The sequence below is a fragment of the Dipodomys ordii genome, unplaced genomic scaffold (genome assembly GCF_000151885.1).
Source record: "Dipodomys ordii isolate 6190 unplaced genomic scaffold, Dord_2.0 Scaffold122, whole genome shotgun sequence".
Taxonomy (NCBI): Eukaryota; Metazoa; Chordata; class Mammalia; order Rodentia; family Heteromyidae; genus Dipodomys; species Dipodomys ordii.
In genome coordinates, this window is record NW_012267338.1 from 8,386,151 (window position 1) to 8,408,660 (window position 22,510).

The 22,510-nt window shown below is 37.6% G+C and overlaps 1 protein-coding gene across 1 annotated transcript in view; it reads right to left on the minus strand.

Annotated features, from left to right (window-relative positions):
- Positions 1 to 9,598, minus strand: part of Stpg2 (sperm-tail PG-rich repeat containing 2) — a 149,848-nt gene extending 140,250 nt beyond the window's left edge. The window contains exons 1-3 of the mRNA XM_013029722.1: positions 9,490 to 9,598; positions 5,970 to 6,082; positions 3,173 to 3,337 (exon numbers count right to left, since the gene is read on the minus strand). Of these exons, the coding sequence (XP_012885176.1) occupies positions 3,173 to 3,337; positions 5,970 to 6,082; positions 9,490 to 9,598 (387 nt within the window). The remainder of the gene's footprint in view (positions 1 to 3,172; positions 3,338 to 5,969; positions 6,083 to 9,489) is intronic.
- Between the last annotated feature and the right edge of the window lie 12,912 nt (positions 9,599 to 22,510).

The window sequence follows — 22,510 nt, forward strand, 5'->3', positions numbered from 1 at the left end:
TGTGTTTTTACATAACTTGTTTTCATAAATTACATTTAGATTTTTATTCTACTGAGTACAAGCTGAACTGACTCAGTAATTACTAAGACAGGTTATCAAATAAATTGAACCTATTGTGAAATGAATTTTCTTCCTTTTCTCTATCTTCTATGAATAATTTATCCAGAAAGAAATAAACTTTACATGTCAAAGTAATGCTTATTCATGTGAGAAAAAGACTTTATACATCGAGGAAAGCTTGGAGGCATTATTCTAGACTTAAGATAGATGATACATTTTTCCAAAACAAAAAAAGAGTCCACATTAAAAAGACTATTTTAAATCAAGAATTATACTTTGAGATTTAAGAATCAAGAAATTACTTATATTAATACCAAGGATCTATAACTATTGTGAAAAAATAAATATTAATTCCACTATTTTAGAGTATAGCTTTTCCCCAGGGTATTTTCAGATAAGACTCTAAGCACCAAAAGGTTAAATAATTTGAAAGTAACTATTAAGTAATAGAATCAGAAAACAAACCTAGGCACTCTAGCTCCATATACTGAACCTCCTATTTTGTTTTTCACCTTGCAGAGAATATACTGGTATCAGACCATACACAGGTCATCATAATTTTTTACAAAATTGACCTCTGCTCTTACGTTAAGGTATCTTAAATGCCTAAGTAATGTGCCTCTGTTGATGAAGACTAATTATTAGCTGGCTATTAAGATATGTTAGGATAAACATGGCATGAAAACCAGGCATGGAATAGAGAAGAGCAAAATCCTCTTGAGACAGAAATCTTCCTGGCCAGACAAAAATAGACATTTTCAGAGAGAAAACCGAATACACATACTCTTTAAAGAGACAACAGAAAATGTAATATTTTTTATCAAAGTTATTGACATTTTTAGACATTATTTCTTGAAATGTTCTCTACTACCCCTTCCCTCTTGCCTCTCCTTCTGGGTTTGTCATTATGCATGGGTTGGTAAGTTTGACAGTCTCTCTCAGGTCTCTGAAACTATGCAAAGACTAGAAATGAAACCCAACCCTCTGGGTGCTAAAAAAAAATGTGGGGAAGAAAAACTAAAATAATTTACAATAACAAATGAAAATATTACTAGAGGAATCCAATAATACATTTGAATTGCAGAAGAAAGTATCAGTGAACTTGAAGATAAGTCAATTATTATTTCAATCTGATGAAACTGGGTATCCATTTTGTCTTAAAAATAACCCTCCAAAAATATTTATAAATTAAAAAGATAGAAAATTTAAAAGAACTTAAAACTGAAAATACCATTCATAATAACCATCACCAACTATGGGACAGACAGACACTATCAGTACTCCTATCAAAATATATAAGGAAAACAGACATAAGTGTGTCTTGCAAGTGTCTAGGGTGAAAAAGCATAGGACAAATGAAGAAAAGTTCCAAATTAAAGGAATCTAAACACATGACAACCAAACATGACTGGTAGTACAATTGGACTCCAAACCAAAACCTTTTTTTTCTATATAATATATAATTGACATAATTAAGAGAAATATTCTAAGAGATCTGTTGACTCGACAATGACATCGTATGTATGGAATTTCCTATAATAATTGCATTGTGGTCATAAAAGAGAAAGTCTTACACTGAAGTCTATAGGGGATAATGAGGCTTCGTAGCCAAAATACATTTGAATACATTCGTATTCAAAATACATGTATTTTGAAATAGTTTAGCAAATAATATAAGTATATTAATAAAGTATATTAATAAAGAAAATAATAAAATGTTAATAATTATAGTAAACTAGTGTGACTGACACATGGATATTATTTTTATTATTACAACTTTTCCATGAATCTTATGCAATTTCAAAACTTGATATTTTACTTTATATATACAAGTGAAAATGGTACAATGGGGTCTGTTGAAATTGGTTTGGGAAGAGGGGAGACAGGATGACAGAGAGTGACAGAAAGCTGACTAGAGGAACACTGTATATATACAGAGACATCCAAATGAAATCCATCTCCCTTGGTGCTAATAAAACACAAGGGAACTAAAATGAAATAACTTTTTTAAAGAAACATATAAGTGGAAAAAATATATGAATTTGGTCTAATACATTCATGAGGTTAAATCTGGAAAACTAAACTCTAAATGAAAAAGAAATCATCATATATAGATAACATTTATTTAAATGTTTTTAAAAAGTAGGAATTAGCCAGGCACCAGTGGCTCATACTGTAATCATCAGGGGGTCTAAGATCTGAGAATGGCAATTTGGAGCAAGCCCAGGCAGAAAAGTCCATGAGACTCTTACCTCCAATAAACTACCCCCAAAAAAGCTGTGGCTCAAGTGGTAGAGAGATAGCCTTGAGCAAAAAAGCTCAGGGGTGGGGGCATCCAGTCCCTGAGTTCAAGCCCCAGGACTGACAAAGAAAAAAGAAAAACAGAGCAGATGTTAATATTTGTATGAGAATAGTAATAAAACCAGCATAATAAAAATTTAGAGAGAAGTTGAAGTAATAACTAGTAACATATTTAAAACATTTTAAAATACAGCTACAAATTGTTGCATAGGTTTTATATGTACATTCATATATGCATATGTATGTATACTTTGTATATATGTATGTATGTGTGTGTGTGTGTATATATATATATATATATGCATATGTATATGTATATATGGGTGATCGGTCCATGGATATCCATTATATTTTACACTATGTATTCAATTAAATTATATATATAAAACAATAAAAATATTTTAGGAAAAATATGCTATTAATTCAATTTTAGATGAAAAGCTCTAAAAACTCCCCATGTTACCAATTGCCACAAACCAAATGGCTTCTAATGGCTTGAGCTTAAGTCCAAAGACAAAGAGTCCTATGAATAAATAACTAAAGTTGCACTAGCAATGAAGATCAAGCTAAATCCTGACAATGTACTTACCAGTGATGTCTCCTTAGAATTTCCTCAACTCTATGCTTAATTGTTGCCATTTATTTTTACCAGGATTGCTTCTTCCAGATCTCATAAAAGTATTTTAAAAAATCTACTGCATGAAGCCACTGAAATTTGGAAGTCTATTTGTTATTGCCGTTAGTATTACATGAATTAAAACACAGTCGTAAGTAATCTTCCACCTGTCATCATAAAATGCACTATACTTACAAATTGAGGTTTGTAGTAGGCAGGACCTAGTGTGCTATCATTATAGGGTGCAGAGAGCCTCTTGACAATGCCATCATCATTAATTTCATAGCCATGTGACTGTCTATAGGAAGGAATTGAAGGGATGTCGAGACTTCTGTTAACTGCAGGGGGTCTTGAACTTTTCTTCAAAGATAAAATATTTTACAAAGATGAAAAAATATTTTGTTATTTATTCAAAGGTAAAAGGAAAGAACACAACAATGAAATATCAAATTTGACAACGAATTTTACAACTAAAAGGCAACTACTAAATATTGGCTTAGTAGATTTCATAATATGAACTGAAAATGTATTTTTGTAAATGTAGCTTGAAAGAATGAAGTCACTTTATTTGAATGCTGAAACCAAGGGCACAGGATGACCCATTGCAACAATGCTACTCACAAGACACTATGCTGGAAGCACATAAATATCAAAAAGCAACAGCTGTTTTCTATGTGTCACCACTAATTTCAACTGTATTGTTCCATATTTCATTCATTATTTCTCAGTGAAAAAACATAAACCTCAAGAAGCAATCATTGTCTTCTATGTCGTCAGCATCTAGCATTATGTCCAGCACACATAGTTGCTCAGCATATGCTTGATAAACCTTTCACCTGAGTAAGTGAATATTTACTTTATCCCTACACACAAAACAACTGATGTTTAAATACAGGGTATTAAACTTAACTTCAATGTCACCATACGGAGATTATCCAACTAAGGGCTTAGCACTAAAATATGAATTTCTAAACAGTAAACTGATGAAAATACTTTAATATGGGCTCTGTTATTATAACAAAAGGGAACCACTATAAATAAATATGGCCATGCCCATTAAGTAATATTATTTATTTTGAAGGAGTATGTCAACCATTTTGATTAATCCTCTATAAATTATATCTTTCCATAAAACAGTAGTCCTCTCTAAAATTCTTACAGCATTTAATTACATGCTCATTAATTTATCACCTTTCACATTTTGTCTTGAATAATAAGCTACCGATATGTATCTCCCATCTAAATTTCTGACTTCCTTATTTCAGCTGTCTTATTTCATGGTATTTTGGTCTTATGGTTTGGTTCAATATGGGGGGGGGATTATGTCGGGTTTTTTTGTGGTGCAAGGGTCAACTTCAGAACATCATATATGCCAGGCAAGTGCTCTACTACCTACACCCATAGCCCAGGGAATCACATTTTTAACTTCTCTGTTTTATTACCTACACTTTGAACAGTCTCTAAACTTATGTAGACTATCCTCTATATAGGAAAACCAGTAGTTTTTGAAATCATCCATATATCCTTACATCCTATACACTGTGGACACAGGAAGCGATTATAGATTTACCAAGAACAAAAAGGGAACCTAGGAATACAGCTAAGTCCAACAATTTCTCTATTTGATTTTATCTAAGGAACATGTCATTATAAGCATAATTTAAAATGTCAACATACGAACTGAAGATGCTCTTTAGCTTCTAGTAATTTCTGGTTCATATCTAATGAACCAGGATAACACTGATCATAGCTTGCAGGTCCTGGATTGTCTGAAATAATCTTCTTAAAACGTATTTCTCGGTTTTTCAGACTGTTGCCTCCTTTTATAGTACTCTAAGTTAAACAGAAAAAAATTACAAAATAATTAAAAGAAGTGCTTTATAACTAATTCTTATTTCATAAGTATTCAATATTAATAAAAGTTTTAAACTCCAATGTAAGGAAGGTAAGACCATGAACAGAAAACTGTTCTAGTAAGAGGATGATAAGATGACAATTACAACTTTCCATTTTAGCTTTAAAATTGAACTAAAATTTACTGTAAGTATACGAAAATACCATAAACAGTTTTAAAACAGGAATCTAAGACTGAGGTTCCCAAAGCTATAAAACAAAGGGGTAACTTGCATGTTCTGCAAACCATTGAAAAGTTTACACTTCTAAGGAGATTTTGAAATGCTGGAACTCATATATTCAATGAAAAGGCAAATTTTCCAGCTTGTTTAGTTTTCATAAGTAACACATTACATATTTCCAGGAAGTTTATTTGTGCTTAACAGAAAAACTTGATTTTTTGCTGAGATTATTTTTAAGCATTGTTTATTGGGTAGATAGCACACATTGGAAGGAATCTCCCATGGCTCATCATACCACATACCTCAATTCTAAAGAATCTAAAAACTGTCAAGTTACTGATAATCACTTAAGTCAATAAAATTCCAAAAGGATAAAATACAATATGCATTATTATGAAGATATTGACATTGCTTATCTACTATTTCTTCAGCCTAATGCTCTTCCAACTGAGCTATTTTGGCTCAGCTATACCTACCATTTCTGAGCATCATGTATAGTACCATGGAAAATACTCTGGCCACAGACTCATGAGACTATGCAAAACAGGGCAGAGATTAAACTATGGCCTGAACACTGGCACCAAACTCAACTCCTTCACTCCAGTGCCATTCCTTTTGTACATACCTTGACCATTTGCACAACTCTAAGGAGCTCTAATTTATCCAAGAATGCCATTTTCCATTCTCATGGACTATTCACTACCTAGTAATATTTTATCTCTTATAGAGTATAGAGAATAATCAGGCAAGCAAAACCAAATGCACTTAATTTCTGTTCATTTTAGTCTACAAAATGTAGACTGAAAAGAGTAGGAAGATGACACAAACAAAACTTACATATGACAAATAGTATTTCAGAGCATGAAAGGAAAATATGGTTTCTATTAACTGAGACGATCATAACTTTATAAATGTACCTGTGCTTTTGAAATATTATAGTGTCCTGGACCTGGAAGAGCTTTTTCAGTGTTGGAGGCAACAGTAAAAGAACTTTCTCTGGCACTCCATGAGAGAAATGGGGCATAGCCACCTGGTATAATAAAATCATACCACTGTCAGTTAAGATAGGATTCCAAAGATATCTGAGAAAAGAGACTTGAAACACATGTAATCACATAGTTACCTCAATGTTAAGACTATGGTTTTAGAATTAGTCGCTAGTCACAGAAGTTAATGCATTAAAATTTTCTAATGTAAACTCACAAACATATAGAGAGATATAAATATATAATGGGCATAAGAACCTGTAGAAGAACTAACCTTATTGAATAACAGAAAAAAAATACCTAGAGGAAATAAAAGACAAAATAATATCTTTTTTATTCTAAGCAAATTTGCTTGGGATAAAAATGACATTTATATTTTGCTAATGAAAAATATTTCTTCCTCAGAAGGCCTATGCTTTTAAAACAGCATATGTTATTTTGAAAGTAATAAATATGAACTTACAGAGACAGCCTAGATAGAAAGAAGTTGAAGTAGTTGTACAGAAAATAATTGCCTGGACAATATAAAAAGTTAATGTGACTTTTCTATGGAAGTATTATTACATCTCCACAGGAAAATTTAAATGATAGTTCCATAAAAGGAACGTTTCTTCTTATTTATAGCTGTGTGCCAAATGTTTAAAGTTAAGATGACCAACTATTCAAGCTTCTCAGGACATGGAACTTCAGTGTTTAAACTAGGGTAGTCCTAGATAATTCAGTATGGTTGGTCATCTTAGCGTTGTGCTCTACATAGTAAATAACAAAGAATATCTGATACTCTAAATTACACCTACAGGCATTCATTCAACAATATTGAGTGCTTTGTTACATATATGTATGATAGTGAGGGTACAATAATGAGTAAAAAAAACTGGCTTCAAATAGTGGATGAGGCAAATAAAAATGCTATAAATGCCACCAATAATTAAGATATAAACACCAATGAAGGTTCTGGAGAATTGGGGCTAGTGGAGTTTGAGTTGGAACATCTAGATAAATTGACATGTGAGGTGACAAATATAAACAATAAATCAAAATGACAGATAAAAAAATTTAAGAATTTAAGAGGAAAGAAATGAATTCAGTTTGGGAGATATTGAGTTTGAGGTGCTGACAGCAAAAGATAAATCAAACTGGCATGAAGCAATAAAAGTCAGACTGTTGTGAGAAAGAGGGAATGGGCTTAAAAGGAAAGTTTCACAGCCACAGTGATAGACACACAACACAGAGCATTATTCACAAAGAAGATAGAAAGAAGTAGGACTTTAAAACAGGTAGTCATCTTCAGTGGCAGTATCTACACAACAATCACACACACATATTAATCATTTTAACTTAAATAAGAACAAGCTACATTTCTTGATATGGTCTCCCAGTATTTTAATTAGCAAATAAGGTCATCATTGTTGACCTAAGCACATAGACTAATATATAGGCTCATGTACCCTTAATGTTTTTGAGGCAGATAAAGCTCCATGAAAGAAGGAATCTGTGAAAGATAAGGTCACTCTACTTAGAATGAATATAGAGAAATAATATCCAGCTCATAGGGAGTGCTATTTATTTTATAAATAAACTTAAGCAATGAAATACTTAGCACAATAGTATCAAGAGCAGTCACATCATTAGAGGAATATGTTTTGTCACAGTATGCTAGGTCAGTTGTCTCTGGGGAATTTTTGCTTTGATAATTGTGAGAAAATCAAATACAATCTTCAATAGTGCTGAATCCAACATCACTTCCAGTCATGAAAGCAGAGCAGCTCAGACCTGTCCCTTCTGAGTTGCAAATCATAGATAGAAGAGATCCTCCCAGCCAAGTGACCTTAAGCTAAGGTAAAGGAGCTACATACTAAAGTAGAGAGTAAGAGGATTGGCCAAGTGGCTAAGAGAAAAAGTTAAGGGAGAAAGGTTGGGAACAAATATCTGTATTTAAAGTTCCAAGGACCTTAGCTCTTGTAAAGTTCAATGTAATGTGTAAACGATATAAAGTCCCAACATTAGTTCTTGCCACGTCATACTCTGCAAAATCTACCTGCCACTTAGTTGAAATAACAGTCTAGTGTATTAGAGATCTAAAAGACAGGTGATGTAGATATACTTAGAGATGGTAGCTTCTTGTAAACTAACATAGGTTAACAAAGTATGATCCTTTAAAAGTTTAAGAAGGGCCTGTTTACATGTTACTGTCTTCTAAGCAGAGTGAGCAATGAGGTATAGTTAATTGTGCTATTTTGGTTCATAAATCTTCATTTTATTTAACATTTTTTAAATTGAGATCTTTATGTTATATAACTGGGCTAACAACTGGGAATAAGGGAGTAAATAATGATTTCTGTCTGGAAGCAGTTCACATTATAGTGGGGCTTCACTTGCTTTTACAGTAATTACAACACATAATCAAAGTGTTTTTATAAAGAGTCATTAAAAAAACAGAAAAAAACCTGAAAACAAGTTGAGTCAGAGAACTTCATTTGCATTGATTCTCAAAGAATGAATAAGAAATAACCAGGAGGAGGAAGACAGGGCCTCCTGGGCAAATGTATCAACAGGTGGAAAGGCACAGAAATGAGAGAGCATGAACTTATAAACATTACAAAGCTGGAATTGCTGAAATAGAAGTCAAGGAGAAAGTATGGGTCCCTAGAAATAATTAGTTAAGTGGGAGACCAAGTCAGAGATGAGAACAAGAACTTTATTAACATGGCAAGGCCTTCACATGTTTGATCTTGGTTTTACAAGTTTCTTTTGTGTTTCTTACGAATACTATTATCTTACAACGATCGTTCTAGCCACAAGGAGATGTGCAGACTGAAACTGAAGAAATGAGGACTTGAACTAATTCAGGGGCACCTGAATGGACAGAGAGAACCAATCTGAGGATGCCTGTCAAGTTCACAGGGTCTTCAGGATCAACTGGAATGGTCTGGCCAGGAAGTAGGCTAACATGGTTCCTTAGCTGAAACCATCCAAATGGCAGCACCCAAAATGATAACAACAGTAAGTGGCGAGGCTGAAGACCTTCCGGTCAGGAGAGGAATCACCTTGGGGGGGGGAGGGGGGATCACATCTCCAAAGCTGATTTTCACCTGAGAGTGATCAGAACAGGAATGAATAACCATCGAGGACGGAGATGAATGATGATGTGTGATGAGCAGTAAGCGAAATGGAAAACGCAGCGTGTGGCTGGTTTTCAAATACTGCAAAAGTGACACATGTCTGATGTGAATGGATGTGTCCGATGCACAGGAGGGCGAAGCGGATGGGTACCCACAAAACCGCAGGGGCCACAGACACACGGGCTCGGGTGTGGCGAAGCCAACCGAGGCAGGGCTGGAAGCCCTGCACCTGAGTCCCTTCCCCGCCTGCTTCGTGTGCTGTGCCTGGGCCGTGACCGCCACCACCTGGCCGTGCGCAGGCGGCGCGGGGAGGCGCCCGGGCATCTTACCTGCGTCCCGCGCCTTGGGGAAAGGCACCTGGTAGGACCCAGGGCCCACATGCGCCTCGGTGCTGCCCCCCTCGGCCAACCTGAGCAAGCGCGGCGCGCGGTCGTACATCGCGGCGGCGGGCGGGGCCGCGAGGCTAGCACCCGGCCGCTAGGGGCGCTGCGGCGCCACCGCGGGCCGACGCCGCTCCGAGGCCTGGGGAGGATCCGCGGGCGCCCGGGGGCCGGCCTAGGCTCCAGCTGCCTCCCACCATCCTGGTGTCACATGGTCCCAAGGGCGATTTCTAGCCGTAGCGTACAGTGGGTGGGGCAGGGGGAGTCGGGACACACACGCAGAGACACCGAGACCTCCGGCCCACCACCCGACAGCGCAGGCGCCACCCCTGGGAGGGACTTTTAGGAAGCCTGCGCCCCCCCCGACCGGCTGCTTCCGGCCTTGGCTCCGCCCATTCCCCCGCCCCGGAAGTCCGAGGACTCCTCCTTCTTCCCCCCCCCACCCCCGAGGTGGGAGGTTGTCCCTGACGCATGCGCGCCGAGGGCGGGCCTTCCCAGCTGGCCCGCCGCCCGGGGCTCTCCCTGGAGCTGGAGCAGAGAAGGTGTGCGGGGCTCCGGTGTGCGGGGCTCCGGGGCTGACTGCTTTACCATGCCAGAACAGCCCTAAACAACACCGGTGAGGGAAGAGGCCCTGTGACCCAAAGTGGCAGAGTTCTAGCTTTGAGCACCCAGGGACAGCACCCAGGCCCTAGGTTCGAGTCCCACGCCCAACAAAAATAAAATTAAATGCAGAATAAATCCAGATGTTGACCTTATTTCACCACCTAGCAAAGACAGCTTGTCTATGTACTCTACCTAGAATTTATTCCTATTTTTAAAACAAAAACTGTGAGATGAGGTTGAAGGTTAACTTATCAGCTTCCCCTGTCACTCTGAGTGACATGGAAGAAGCTCTGAACCAAGCCTGGTTGAGCCCTGGGCTGTGGTTCGATCCCAACACTGGCAAAATAAAAACAATTGAGAGGAAAGGGGAAAGATCAGGATTCACAGCTGCGAAAGAGAAGAGCGGAGGCTCAAATCAGAGCCTAGGTTAGGCTAGTCAGGCTGGCCCTCCACTCCTGTTATATACAGCTACCTGAGCACCACAGGAAATGCACCTCTGATTTTGATCCAGCCATCATCCAAACTGCTCACCACTGGAAGCTGTGAAGCCTGAGCAAAATACAACAGTTTTAGGTTTGGATTCCATTTTGTCGGGGAAATGTGTCAGCAACTCCCCTTGATCCCCTTGGATCCAAATTCCAGGAACAACCCTCTACAGTAAATTCCACTACAGCGAATCAGCAGATAACAGGAAAAAACCAAAGTTCCAGATGTCCTGCAAGTTAAAGACGCTGGGTCGCAGCTCAGACCATCTGCTTGAACCAGCCAATCCCCAGTACCTGGTTGGTCCTGCCACTGGTTAATCATCCTTTAGAATTATTTTATGATTTTCCCGCGGTGTGATATGATTTGTTAAGTGTTGCAATGACGCATAGAAGTCCCTAAAAAACCCCTACTAGAGGAAGGGTCAGGCTCACAATTTCTGACCTGCTGCATCAGAGAAGGTTTATGAGTCTGGCTCAACCCTGGTGGTCTTTGGGAGGTCTACGGCCTGGTACATCAGAAGCAACTTCAGGTGCTGCTGTTATTACATGCCAGGCTACATGGATCCATCTCTGTTTAGAAACATGGATGAGTATTGACAACATTGTGCTAAATGAAATAATAAATAGATAGATAGATGCATGATTCCACCATACATAGTCGCTAAAGAAATCAAAGACATAGAAACAGAAAGTAGAATGGTAGTTGCCAAGAACTGAAGAGGTGGGAAGTGGGAATTTTTGTTTAAGGGCTAAAAATTTTTAGTTTTGAAAAATAAAATCATCTGGACACTCATTACACAACAATGCGAATACAGTATTTAAGTGTATACTTAAGAATAGGTGCTGCATGTGAGTGGCTAATGCCTGTAATACTGTCTCCTAAAGAAGCTGAGAGCAGAAGGATCATGGTTCAAGGTCAGCCTGGGCAGAAAATTTAGTGAGACGCTGTCTCAAAATATGTAGCAAAAGACAGGGTTGGAAGCATGGCTCAAATATGAGTGTGTCAATCTAGCAAGATAAGTTCTTGAGTTCTTACTCCAGGGATGTCAAAATAACTGCTTAAGAAGTTACACTTTAAACTTCAAGAAGTTGCATACTTTTTACTGTGAGTAAAAATAACTAACGAAGTTCATTGTGTGTTTTGTGAATTCAAAGGAATTTTATAGCTCTGTAGACATGGATATACAGTAACTAATTCAACTCCCCAAAACACAAGTTAAATAGTAATTTGGGAAAAAACAATACAAGTCACAAGGTGTTAGGTGCATGTTTATATATGTTACTAGTTAACTAGGACTAACAAACCCCGCCAGAAAACTTACACAAATGATGTTGATATGTCCCATATATAACATTAGTAAAAAGGTTCAGAAATGTTTAACACACTTGTGGTTGCAAAGAATTCATGTTTCTGCACAATATATTACAAAAGCATTCAAGGGTTTGCCCCTTTTTTGTTTCCACCAACACATTTTTTTATCCAAAAATTAAGAGCCAGAACAATTAACTCACACCTGAACAATTACCTCACACCTGAAATTCTAGCTACTCAGGAGACTGAGCTCTGAAAATTGAGGTTTGAAGCAAGTCTAAACAGAAAAGTTCATAGGACTCCGTCTTAAAATTAGCCTGCAAAATGCTGGACTGGAGGCATAGGTAGAGGACCAATCATGAAAAAAAAACAAAAAAAAGCCAATTGAAACCATGAGACCCTAAATTCAAGCCCTAGTATCTGCAAAGGGAGGGTTCAGGGAGAGAAAAACAGGAAGAGAGAGTATGAAAGACAATTAGTTACATCTCCAAAAGTAATCAGACAATTCCAAATTCATACAAACCCAAACATGGACATTGAATAGAGTTTTATATCAATCAAATATAGCTACTAGCGCGTGCACACGCACACACACACACAAATGTTTTCTCTGTCTTTTTCCTTATATTTCCTATTTATCCTAATGAAATATTTTCTTCATCTGATTGAAACACATGCAAAACTCTGCCCCCTGGAGGTCAGAATAGAACTTGTGGAGGCAATAAAGTAGACCTTAAGAAAGGCAGGGAAGAGAAGAAACTTCAGTCTCCACGATATCATCCCTTCCAACCATCACCAACCAAGGATAGCATTCAGTATCATTCCTACTCCTCTCCCCACTAAAACACACAGTCTGGGGCTGGGAAGGTGGCTCAGTGGTAGAGCGCTTGCCTTGCATGCATGAGGCCCTGGGTTCGATTCCCCAGCACCACATAAGCAAAAAGAAGCTGGAAGTGATGCTGTGGCTCCAGTGGTAGAGCACTAGCCTTGAGCTGGAGAGCTGAGGGACAACACCCGGCCAGGCACTGAGTTCAGGTCCCACAACCGGACCCCCCAAAAAAGAAATGCCATACCAGTTCCTAGAGAATGACTAGGAAATTTTGATTTTGCTCTTAGAATATTCTTTCACTCGTTATATTCTTTTTCTCTAATATTAGGCCTCTGCAAATAGATTTCTAAATGTATTTTAATTAGTTACATTTAATATTCTAGACACTGAAAAGTCTATCTTAAAGAAAGTACAAGTTGTTTTTTTGTAAAGGACACTAGATGGCACAATTTCACCAATTTATGCTAATAAGTTACTTAATGTCACATTAATTCTCATCTAAAATGTAGATGTAGCTTGGGAAACCTACATAACAAGTAATAGAAAAGTTCTTGAGAATATAATATTTCTAATACATTATATTTTATGACTTTATTCATGAGCCCAGTAATGACAATTTTAAAACTAGACAAGTAATTTTAGTAATCCAAAGAAAATAATGGTTTCTCAATAATAAAAGTTTTAAACATATATATAATAAACTTTAATTTGTATTAAGAGTATATTTTATAATATGATTAACATATAGTAAGACTATAATGAAATTTAACGATCTGATTTCATTGGCAATGAATGCTTCAAAATCTGGTATTAGAGCAGGCACTTACTGATGGCTCACACCTGTAATCCTAGTTACTTAGTAGTCTGAGATTTGAGGATCATAGTTCAAAGCCAGCCTGGGCAGGAAAGTCTGTGAGACTCTAATCTCGAATAAACCACCAGAAAACTGGGAGTGGCACTGTGGCTCAAGTAGTAGAGCGCTACCCTTGAGCTGAAGAGCCCTGGGACAGCTCCTAGACCCAGAGTTCAAGCCCCATGACCAAAAAGAAAAAGAAAAAAAAAGTAGGCTCACAGCAGTCTCAGATCTAATATATTCACGAATGTTAAATCTCTGAGAATTATTTATAGTTCAGAATTTATTTTGGGGGGGGGGTTTGGATCCGGTTGTTCGGCCTGAACTCTGGGCCTGGGTGCTGTCCCTCAGCTCTTCAGCTCAAGGCTAGCGCTCTACCACTTGAGCCACAGTGCCACTTCTGGCTTTTTTATTTTTTCTGCTTATGTGGTGCTGAGAAATCAAACCCAGGGCCTCATGCATGCAAGGCAAGCGCTCTAGCACTGAGCCACCTTCCCAGCCCATAATTCAGAAATTTTTATACACTCTGAAGCTACATTTGAACATGTAAGATAGACAGCACATCAACCAACCTAGGAGAATGTATACCTCACCTGGACCAGAGTCTGCCTCTGATTCAGACTCTTAAAGGAATCCTGCCTTGTCAATTTGGTGAGATCTTCTTATAGCTGGTACAACCCGCAGTCAGTGCTAAATCCTTACTTCAGACGACCTAAGAGGAAAGGGCACTTATGTAGATTCTCATACCCAATTTAAAAAAATTCTCTTTACAATAAACTCATCATCTTGGATCAAGATAAAGCTCACATAGCCGGTCGCCGGTGGCTCACACCTGTAATCCTAGCTACTCAGGAGTCTGAGATCTGAGGATCGCAGCTCAAAGCCAGCACAGACAAGAACAGCTGTGAAACTCTTATCTCCAATAAACCACTAGAAAACCGGAAGTGGTGCTGTGGCTCAAGTGGTAGAGTGCTAACCTTGAGCTGAAGAGCTGAGGGACAGAACCCAGGCCCAGAGTTCAAGCCCCATGACCCACCAAAAAAAAAAGATAAAGTTCACATGTAAAAAGGACTGGCATGGATCTTGTAACTAGACTTCCCAAACTCTAGATATTAAATGAATGATTTCCCTTCCATCCCAACAACTAGACAGAGCAGAGTAGCAGGTGAGGAAAGGGACAGGAAGGGGAGAAACTACCTGATTGCTGCAGAGGAAGTACTACAGTATTGCTAGACATCATTGAAAGGTGTTGATGCCAGAAGTGACTTCTCAATGGTAATGTGAAGTGGACAGTGATTTCTTATAGAAAATCATTCACAGACATCTAAGATGACTACTGGTGACCACTGAATCAATGTCCTCTATATCTACCCTAATTCACATACAGATTTCACATAGAGACCTTCCAGGAAACCCAGATTGCAGCCATCATTCCTCTATCACCTTAACAAGTTAAATAGCTCTGTCTTTAAAATAATTTACTGTGACAGTATGGGAAAGATTTGTGTGTTTGTTTCTTCCTAAATGCTAAACAGAAAAGTCTATCCTTTTTGTCTCCTCTAAAATAATGTTCAGCCAACACACACAATTATACATTATGAAAAACATGCAGGAAAATAGAGTATTATCTGGCATTGGCATTCCTTAGGAGAAACATCATAATGTGGGTACATAATGAACATTGTGATTCATTCCCAGTGTTTCCATTCCAACTCAGGAGAGTTATCTGAGCAAAGTACAGCACTTCATTCCCCTTGATTATTGGTTCAGAAGAGAGCTGTGGTCAGTAGATATTCCCCTCCCCCCTCCCACAAAGATGTTCCACTCAGATCCCTTAAAACTCTAGATATAATAGGTTGTCATTTCCATGATTAGGTTGTTATAGGCTTCATCTTCAAATAGGGAGGATATCTGAATGGGCCAAGTACAAGAAAACAGAGGTATTCCTACAAGATGGGAAGGAAGTGGAAGCCAGAGAGATTTGAAGCACCAAAAGGATGAAAGACTTGATCAGTAATGTGGGCAGCTCTATTTCTCCTTTCTTTTTCTTCTTTATTTAGTTTTGTTGTTGTTGTTGTTTTTGGTACCAGTACTAGAATTCAGGGCCTAGGCAATGCCCTTCATCTTTTTCACTCAACGATTGCTCTCTACCACTTGAGCCACATCTTCATTTCTGGAATTTGGGGTGGTTAATTGGAGATAAAAGCCTCATGAATTTTCCTGCCCAAGCTGACTTTGAACCACGATCCTCAGATCCCTGCTTCCTAAGGAGCTAGAATTACAGGTATGAGCCACCAGTGCCCAGCAATTTCTTATTTAATAAACTCTTAAAAGAAATTTGCTTTTGTAATAATGGTAATGTTAAATATTCACATCTCACCAACTCTCAAATGTGTTTGGTACAATATCAAATTGGTATTTTCCAAAATTAGTGAGTTTTGTTGTAAGTGTCAATATTTGTTTAAATTAAACTGCATTATTTTTATCTTAGGAAATTTTTATCAGTGAAAATATATCCAGCTATAGTTTTATATATATATATATATATATTCACAAAATTAAAGTGTTTAATTTTCTTCTTTTTGTTCTCATATTTAGTTACCTTGAACAAATTCAAAGAGATTATAGAAAATATCTTTATGGTCACATGAAAATTTTCTTTCTAATCCTCCTAGGGCATGTGGTTGAAATATTTAAACTTTATTCAATAAAAGGCAGTTGTTTTAGCATAGAGAATATAAAAATATTGACAACAATCAGGAATTTGCATATGGACAGTTATATAAATGTGCGTACATGGAAAAATCAGAATGAAAATGGAGATTTAAAAGTAAGCATAAAAGAGGCATTCAAACCTTGTTAGCGGTCAGTCCATCAAAATTACAAAGTAATGAGAGAAAAGCTGTGCCTGAAGACAAAAATAAATCAAGATCGAAGATTTGTAGGCAAAAGAGAATGAACCAGTGAAGGCAAATACTAGAATTAGTTAGGCATACGGGTATTTGTGATTAGAATTAGAATAAATAACGTCAGGGAAACCATGAGTAGAGACGATAGAATTTTGAGAAGTGCTTATCCACATATTAGAAGTAGAAGGCTCTACTGAATTTGGTGAGTTGAATGAACCATTTTATCTCAGGAAAGACATTTGGGGTTTGAGCTAAGAGATTGGGGAATGGGCAGAAGCCAAATTGCAGTGCATTGAACAGTAGGAGGGACACTATGTCTTCTGAGACAGGAGGAAGGAAGGAAGAATGAGTGCAGATGTTTATCACAATGAAAAGATGCAAATGTAGGCACACAGAAATAATACAACAGCGGGGTACCTAGGCTCAAGTGAAGTAATTATAGAGAGGAACAATGCTTGGGAGATTTCCGAAAACACAATCTTACACACTCAGAATTGTTGTCAATGGTTGATAGACAGATGTCAGATGCAGCTATAAGTAAAAATATTAACGTACTTTGTACAATTGTTAGGACAGTGTTTTCTAGTGGATGATTTCCTAATATTGGGTAAAGAAGATTATCCCTAAAGAGTTAAACTATATATTTTCATATGATTCATTTACAGGCAAAGTCACATGGCAGAATTTGTGTCAACAAGATTTGATTGTACATTAATAAGTATATTCACATAGGTAATGGTCAAATGTCTCCATAAAAAGAAAAGAAAGGTGCTGATCAGATATACAAGTAAATTACCCAGGAAAGTCCACCTAAACAAAAGGATAATAAATATGTTTGTCCTGTTGGCAGCCTTACATTAGAATTCTCTGGAGAAAGAGTCAAGATGATGTGTCTAGAGAGGATTTTGTTTTAAGGAATTGTAAAGTTTGGTATATCTACACTCTGTAGAGTAGGCCAGAGGCATAGAAAAGAATTAAGTCCAAAGTTTGAACTAGCTGATAGAACCTGTGCTTATGTTTTGTCTTCCCAACTGTGTTACCAAATCCTCCTGGTAAGATCCCAAAGTAGCATTATAATGAAAGAGAATGTGTCAACATTAGTTGCTCTAGTTATACCTGAACATACACAAACTTTATTTTTTTAGTAAAAAAGAGGAATGTGCCCTTTCTCATTCCATATGAGTATTTCCATCACTTTGTCCTTCAAATGAGTAGTGTACTTCTTTCAGCAAGCTTAAAAGTAGGCACAACCAATGTCATGCTATTACTTCAGAGTAAGTGACAATGGAAAGAAGTAATAAGTACGTTGGTTAAGTTTATACTACCTGTGAGAATCAAGACCCAAAACTAAGATGTAGAGCACTCACTTTCATGTAAATGACAGATATTTGTGGAGAATTGCCTGAGAAGTAGATCTGGTCCTGGGTTCTGAAGAAACAGAAAAACCAGAGGATGATATTCACAGTGTCAAATTTTGACCATCTAGTGCAGGGGTAGACAAATGACAATCCCTGCATCAAACCCACTTTACCACTTACCAATAGAGTCTTACCCTAATACACCCACACTTACTGATTTTATTCTCAATGACTGCTTTTCAGCTATGTCAGCAGAGAGTTGCAGAGGTCACACAGGCTGCAAAACCTATTTGGTTCTTCACAGCATTAACAAAATGTCTGTTGTATCTATATTAATGACTTCCTGCTGTTCTGTTTACTTCATGGAAATTATATCTGTTTGATTGAATATAAAATGTTCTCCCATAGAGAAGATCTTTACTAGCCATACAATGGACAAGGGTCTCATATCTAAAATATACTTGGAATTCAAAAAATTAAATCCCCCAACAACAAATCCTCAAAGAAACAACTGCCCAATAAACAAGTGGGCGAAAGACTTAAAGAGAAACTTCTCTAAAGAAGAAAGAAGGATGGCCAATAGACACGTGAAGAAATGCTCAACATTCCTAGCCATAAAAGAAATGCAAATCAAAACAACATTGAGATACCCAGTTAGAATGGCAAAAATCAAGAACCCTAACAACAACAGATGCTGGAGGGGATGTGGACAGAAGGGAACCTTACTTCATTGTTGGTGGGAATGTAAACTTGTTCAACCACTTTGGAAAGCAGTATGGAGGTTCCTCAAAAGACTCCACATAGAACTCCCCTATGACCCAGCAATCCCACTTTTGGGCATTTACCCAAATGTTTACAAACAAGACCACACTAAAGCTACCAGCACAACTACGTTTATTGCAGCATTATTTACCATAGCTAAGATCTGGAACCAACCCAGATGCCCCTCAGTAGATGAATGGATCAAGAAAATGTGGTATATATACACAATGGAATTCTATGCCTCCATCAGAAAGAATGACATTGCCCCATTTGTTAGGAAATGGAAAGACTTGGAAAAAAATTATATTAAGTGAAGTAAGCCAGGCCCAAAGAAACATAGGTCCCATGGTTTCCCTTATTTGCAATATCTAGTATATGTATGAGTCAAGCGGAAAAGGTCAGATAATGTGATGTTAGGAAAATGAACCCTTAGATATGTATTTTAATGTTTTTTTTCTTTCATGCATGTGTTTCTAACGCATTTATAAGATTATTTCTTTGTTGCTTTGTATGTCCCTCCCCCACAGTATAACCCCTGCTTTCACTATATTTGATGTCAGTATAACTTGTGGAGGAGATGGGGAAAAACAAGTCGTTTAAGGATGCAGGTGGACCTGTTGCAACAATGAGAAGTACAAGTTGTCATGTCCAAAACGAGCTTTACAACGTCGGTGGGAGGGGAGAGGAAGGGGGGAGAGAAGGATTGGGACTGGGGGGGAGGGGAGAGGCTGGGAAGGGATGTGAAGGGTAAACAAAGGAGGAGGCTGCAATGCTTGATAAGAAATATACGCATTAACCTGCCCATGTAATTGTAACCCCTCTGTACAGTATGTTCACAAATAAAATAAAATAAATAAATAAAATGTTCTCCCATAAACCCATGTGTTAAGGCCTAGGTCCTCAGCTGATGGTGATATTTTAGGAGATGCCTAACACTTTAGAAGGTGAGTCCTAGCTGGAGGAAGTAGGTCACTTGAAGTAGGTCACTTGGAGAGGGACCTTGGAGATATCTCATCCTTGGTCCCTTCTCATCTCTCTCTCTCTGCTTCCTGGCTGCCATTATGTGAGCAGCTTTCCTACACCACATGTTCTTGCTCCCAAAGTTCACACTGCCATGATGTTCTGTCCATGGGGCCAAGTAATCTTGTCCTGAACCCTCTAAAACTGTGAGCCACAATAAATATCTTCTCTTGTAAGTTGTTAATGCCAGAGATTTCCATATGGCATGGCAAAAGTAACCGTCCACTTATTTTATTTGTACACAGGAAAGTTATATCAACAGTACAAAAATCTCCCTTATATGTTTTATTCACAGATATGAATATATGTCACATTTACTTTCTCTGATTATAGATAGAAAGATATATACACTTACAAATACATATGTGAGCTGGGCGCCAGTGTTTTACACCTGTAATCCTAGCTACTCAGGAGGCTGATATCTGAGGATTGTGGTTCAAAGACAGCCTGGGCAGGAAAGCTCATGAGACTTTTATCTCCAATTAACTACCAGAAAACCAGAAGTGGAGCTGTGGCTCAAGTGATAGAGCACTCTCTTTGAGCTGAAAAATCCAGGGACAGTGCCCACACCCAGAGTTCAAGCTCCACGACAGACAAAAAAATAACAAAGAGATGTGTGTGTATGTGTATACATATGTTATGTATAATACTGTTTTTCTCACGAATGTGTGCGTGTGGTGTGTGTGTGCGTGTGTGTGTGTGTGTGTGTGTGTGATCCTGAGGATTGAACCAATGCCTCATACATTCTAGGGAATATTCAACCACTGAGCTATATCCTTAGTCGTTAGTATAGTTTTGTGTATATGTGACAGTGACAGTACTGAGGCTCAGGGCCAGGGAACACTCCATGCATTTTTTTCACTGAAGGCTAGTATTCTACCACTTGATCCACAACTCCACTTCTGTCTTTTGTTTTTCCTGGTTAATTGGAAACAAGAGTCTCATGGCCTTTCCTGTCCTGGCTAGAAAACCATGATCCTCAGGTCTCTTCCTCCTGAGTAGCTAAGATTACAGTCATGAACAATCAGTTGAGGACCTAATTTTTATGTCTAATTTTTTCTCTCCTAATCTACAACAATACATTAGCCTTTCATGACACTGCTGTCTTTGAAATGTGTAGGTCAGTTATTCTGTAGTATATTCCTCACTATATATTTATCTGATGTTTCCTTATGATTTAATCCCACAGATTATATCTCTGGGGCAGATATGCTTGTAAGTGTTCATATCAGTATTTCTAATCAGGACCCACTTGATGCCTACTTGTCTCATTACTGGTGATATTAATTTTGATCACTTAATGAAAGTGGTGTCTACCATGTTCTTCACTTAAAGTTACTGGCTTTCTTTACATAATTAGTTAGTGAGTTATAGTATATTTTTGAGGCTATGTAAATATTCTGTTCTTTATCAGTGGAAAGGTTTTAGCATCCAGTTGATTACTTAAATGAAGTGTCAGACTTTCCACTGAGAAATGACTCAAAGATCAACAGTTGAGAACTCCATGGACTCAAGAAGTCCTATTTCTGACAGACACCTGAGCTGAGAATCGCAGTAACCCTGAAGATTGAAAAATGAGAATTCTACTAGAAACTTTAGCATGGATGGGGAACATGCAGCCTTTGGTATATATAAGGCTAGGGAAGTCATTTGGCACATTATGGAACAGACATAGATGCTTCTCAGCTGCCAGTGGCTATCTGCCTCTTTATAATTTTATATGGCCTAGGAATTATTCTATAAATATACAAATGATCCTTGGAAGAAAATAAAAGCTCCCCATCCTTGGAAGAAAGGCCATTGGTTAGAAGAGACCCACACAGTAAGTTACAACTTCATCTGAAAGAAGAATTCACTTATACTACTGAGTATATATGAATATACTGCTGCATATTGTATATATGCTATACACCCAGTAACTATATATATATATATGTGCACTATATATATAGTTAGGTATAACTATACATATATATACACATATATATATATAGGGTGTGATATATATATATATATAATTACTGGGTGTGTATATATAGGCATATTCATAACTATATAGTGTTTTATATATAATATATAATAATATATAATTCTTTACAAGCAAATTGAAAAGAATAGAAGATATTTTAGGACCAACTGTTTCCCTTACTGTGTTTTGAGCCTTAAATTATATCAAAAAAACAAAGGGGCTCAGGTTTGACCAGTTTCATACAGAAAGACCCAGCATCTATCCCAGCTTGTCAGAACCTAGTTTGGCAAATAATGTTGCTTGTTCTTTCCAAGAACACATCCTATAAAGGTAAGGATGCAAAGAACGCATGAGTGGGAGGACTTCAAGTTATAGCAGAGTGTTAGGTAGAGCAGGAAGCTTGAAAATAACAAACAGATAAAAATACAAAGCCAGGACATCAATAGCTCACAACTGTAATCCTAGCTACTCAGGAGGCTGAGATCTGAGGATCACCATTTTAAGCCAGCCTGGGCAGGAAAGTCTGTGAGACTCTTACCTCTAACTACCAAAAAGTCAGAAGTAGAGCTGTGGCTCAAGTGGTAGAGTGCCAGCTTTAAGCAAAAAAAGCTAAGGGACATTGCCTTGGTTCTGAGTTTGATCCTCAGAACTGCACCAAAAAGAGGGAAGGGGATTATACAAATGAGAAAATTTTAAGGACATTTAGAGACAACTAGCTGTGTACTTTGAATTTAAAAGAATGATTATAACTGGGTGCTGGTGATTCATGCCTGTAATTCTAGCTTCTCGAGAAGCTGAGATATGAGGATCGAGGTCTATGAGCCTCCCTCTCCAATTAACCAGTGAAAAGCTAGAAGTGGAGCTATGACT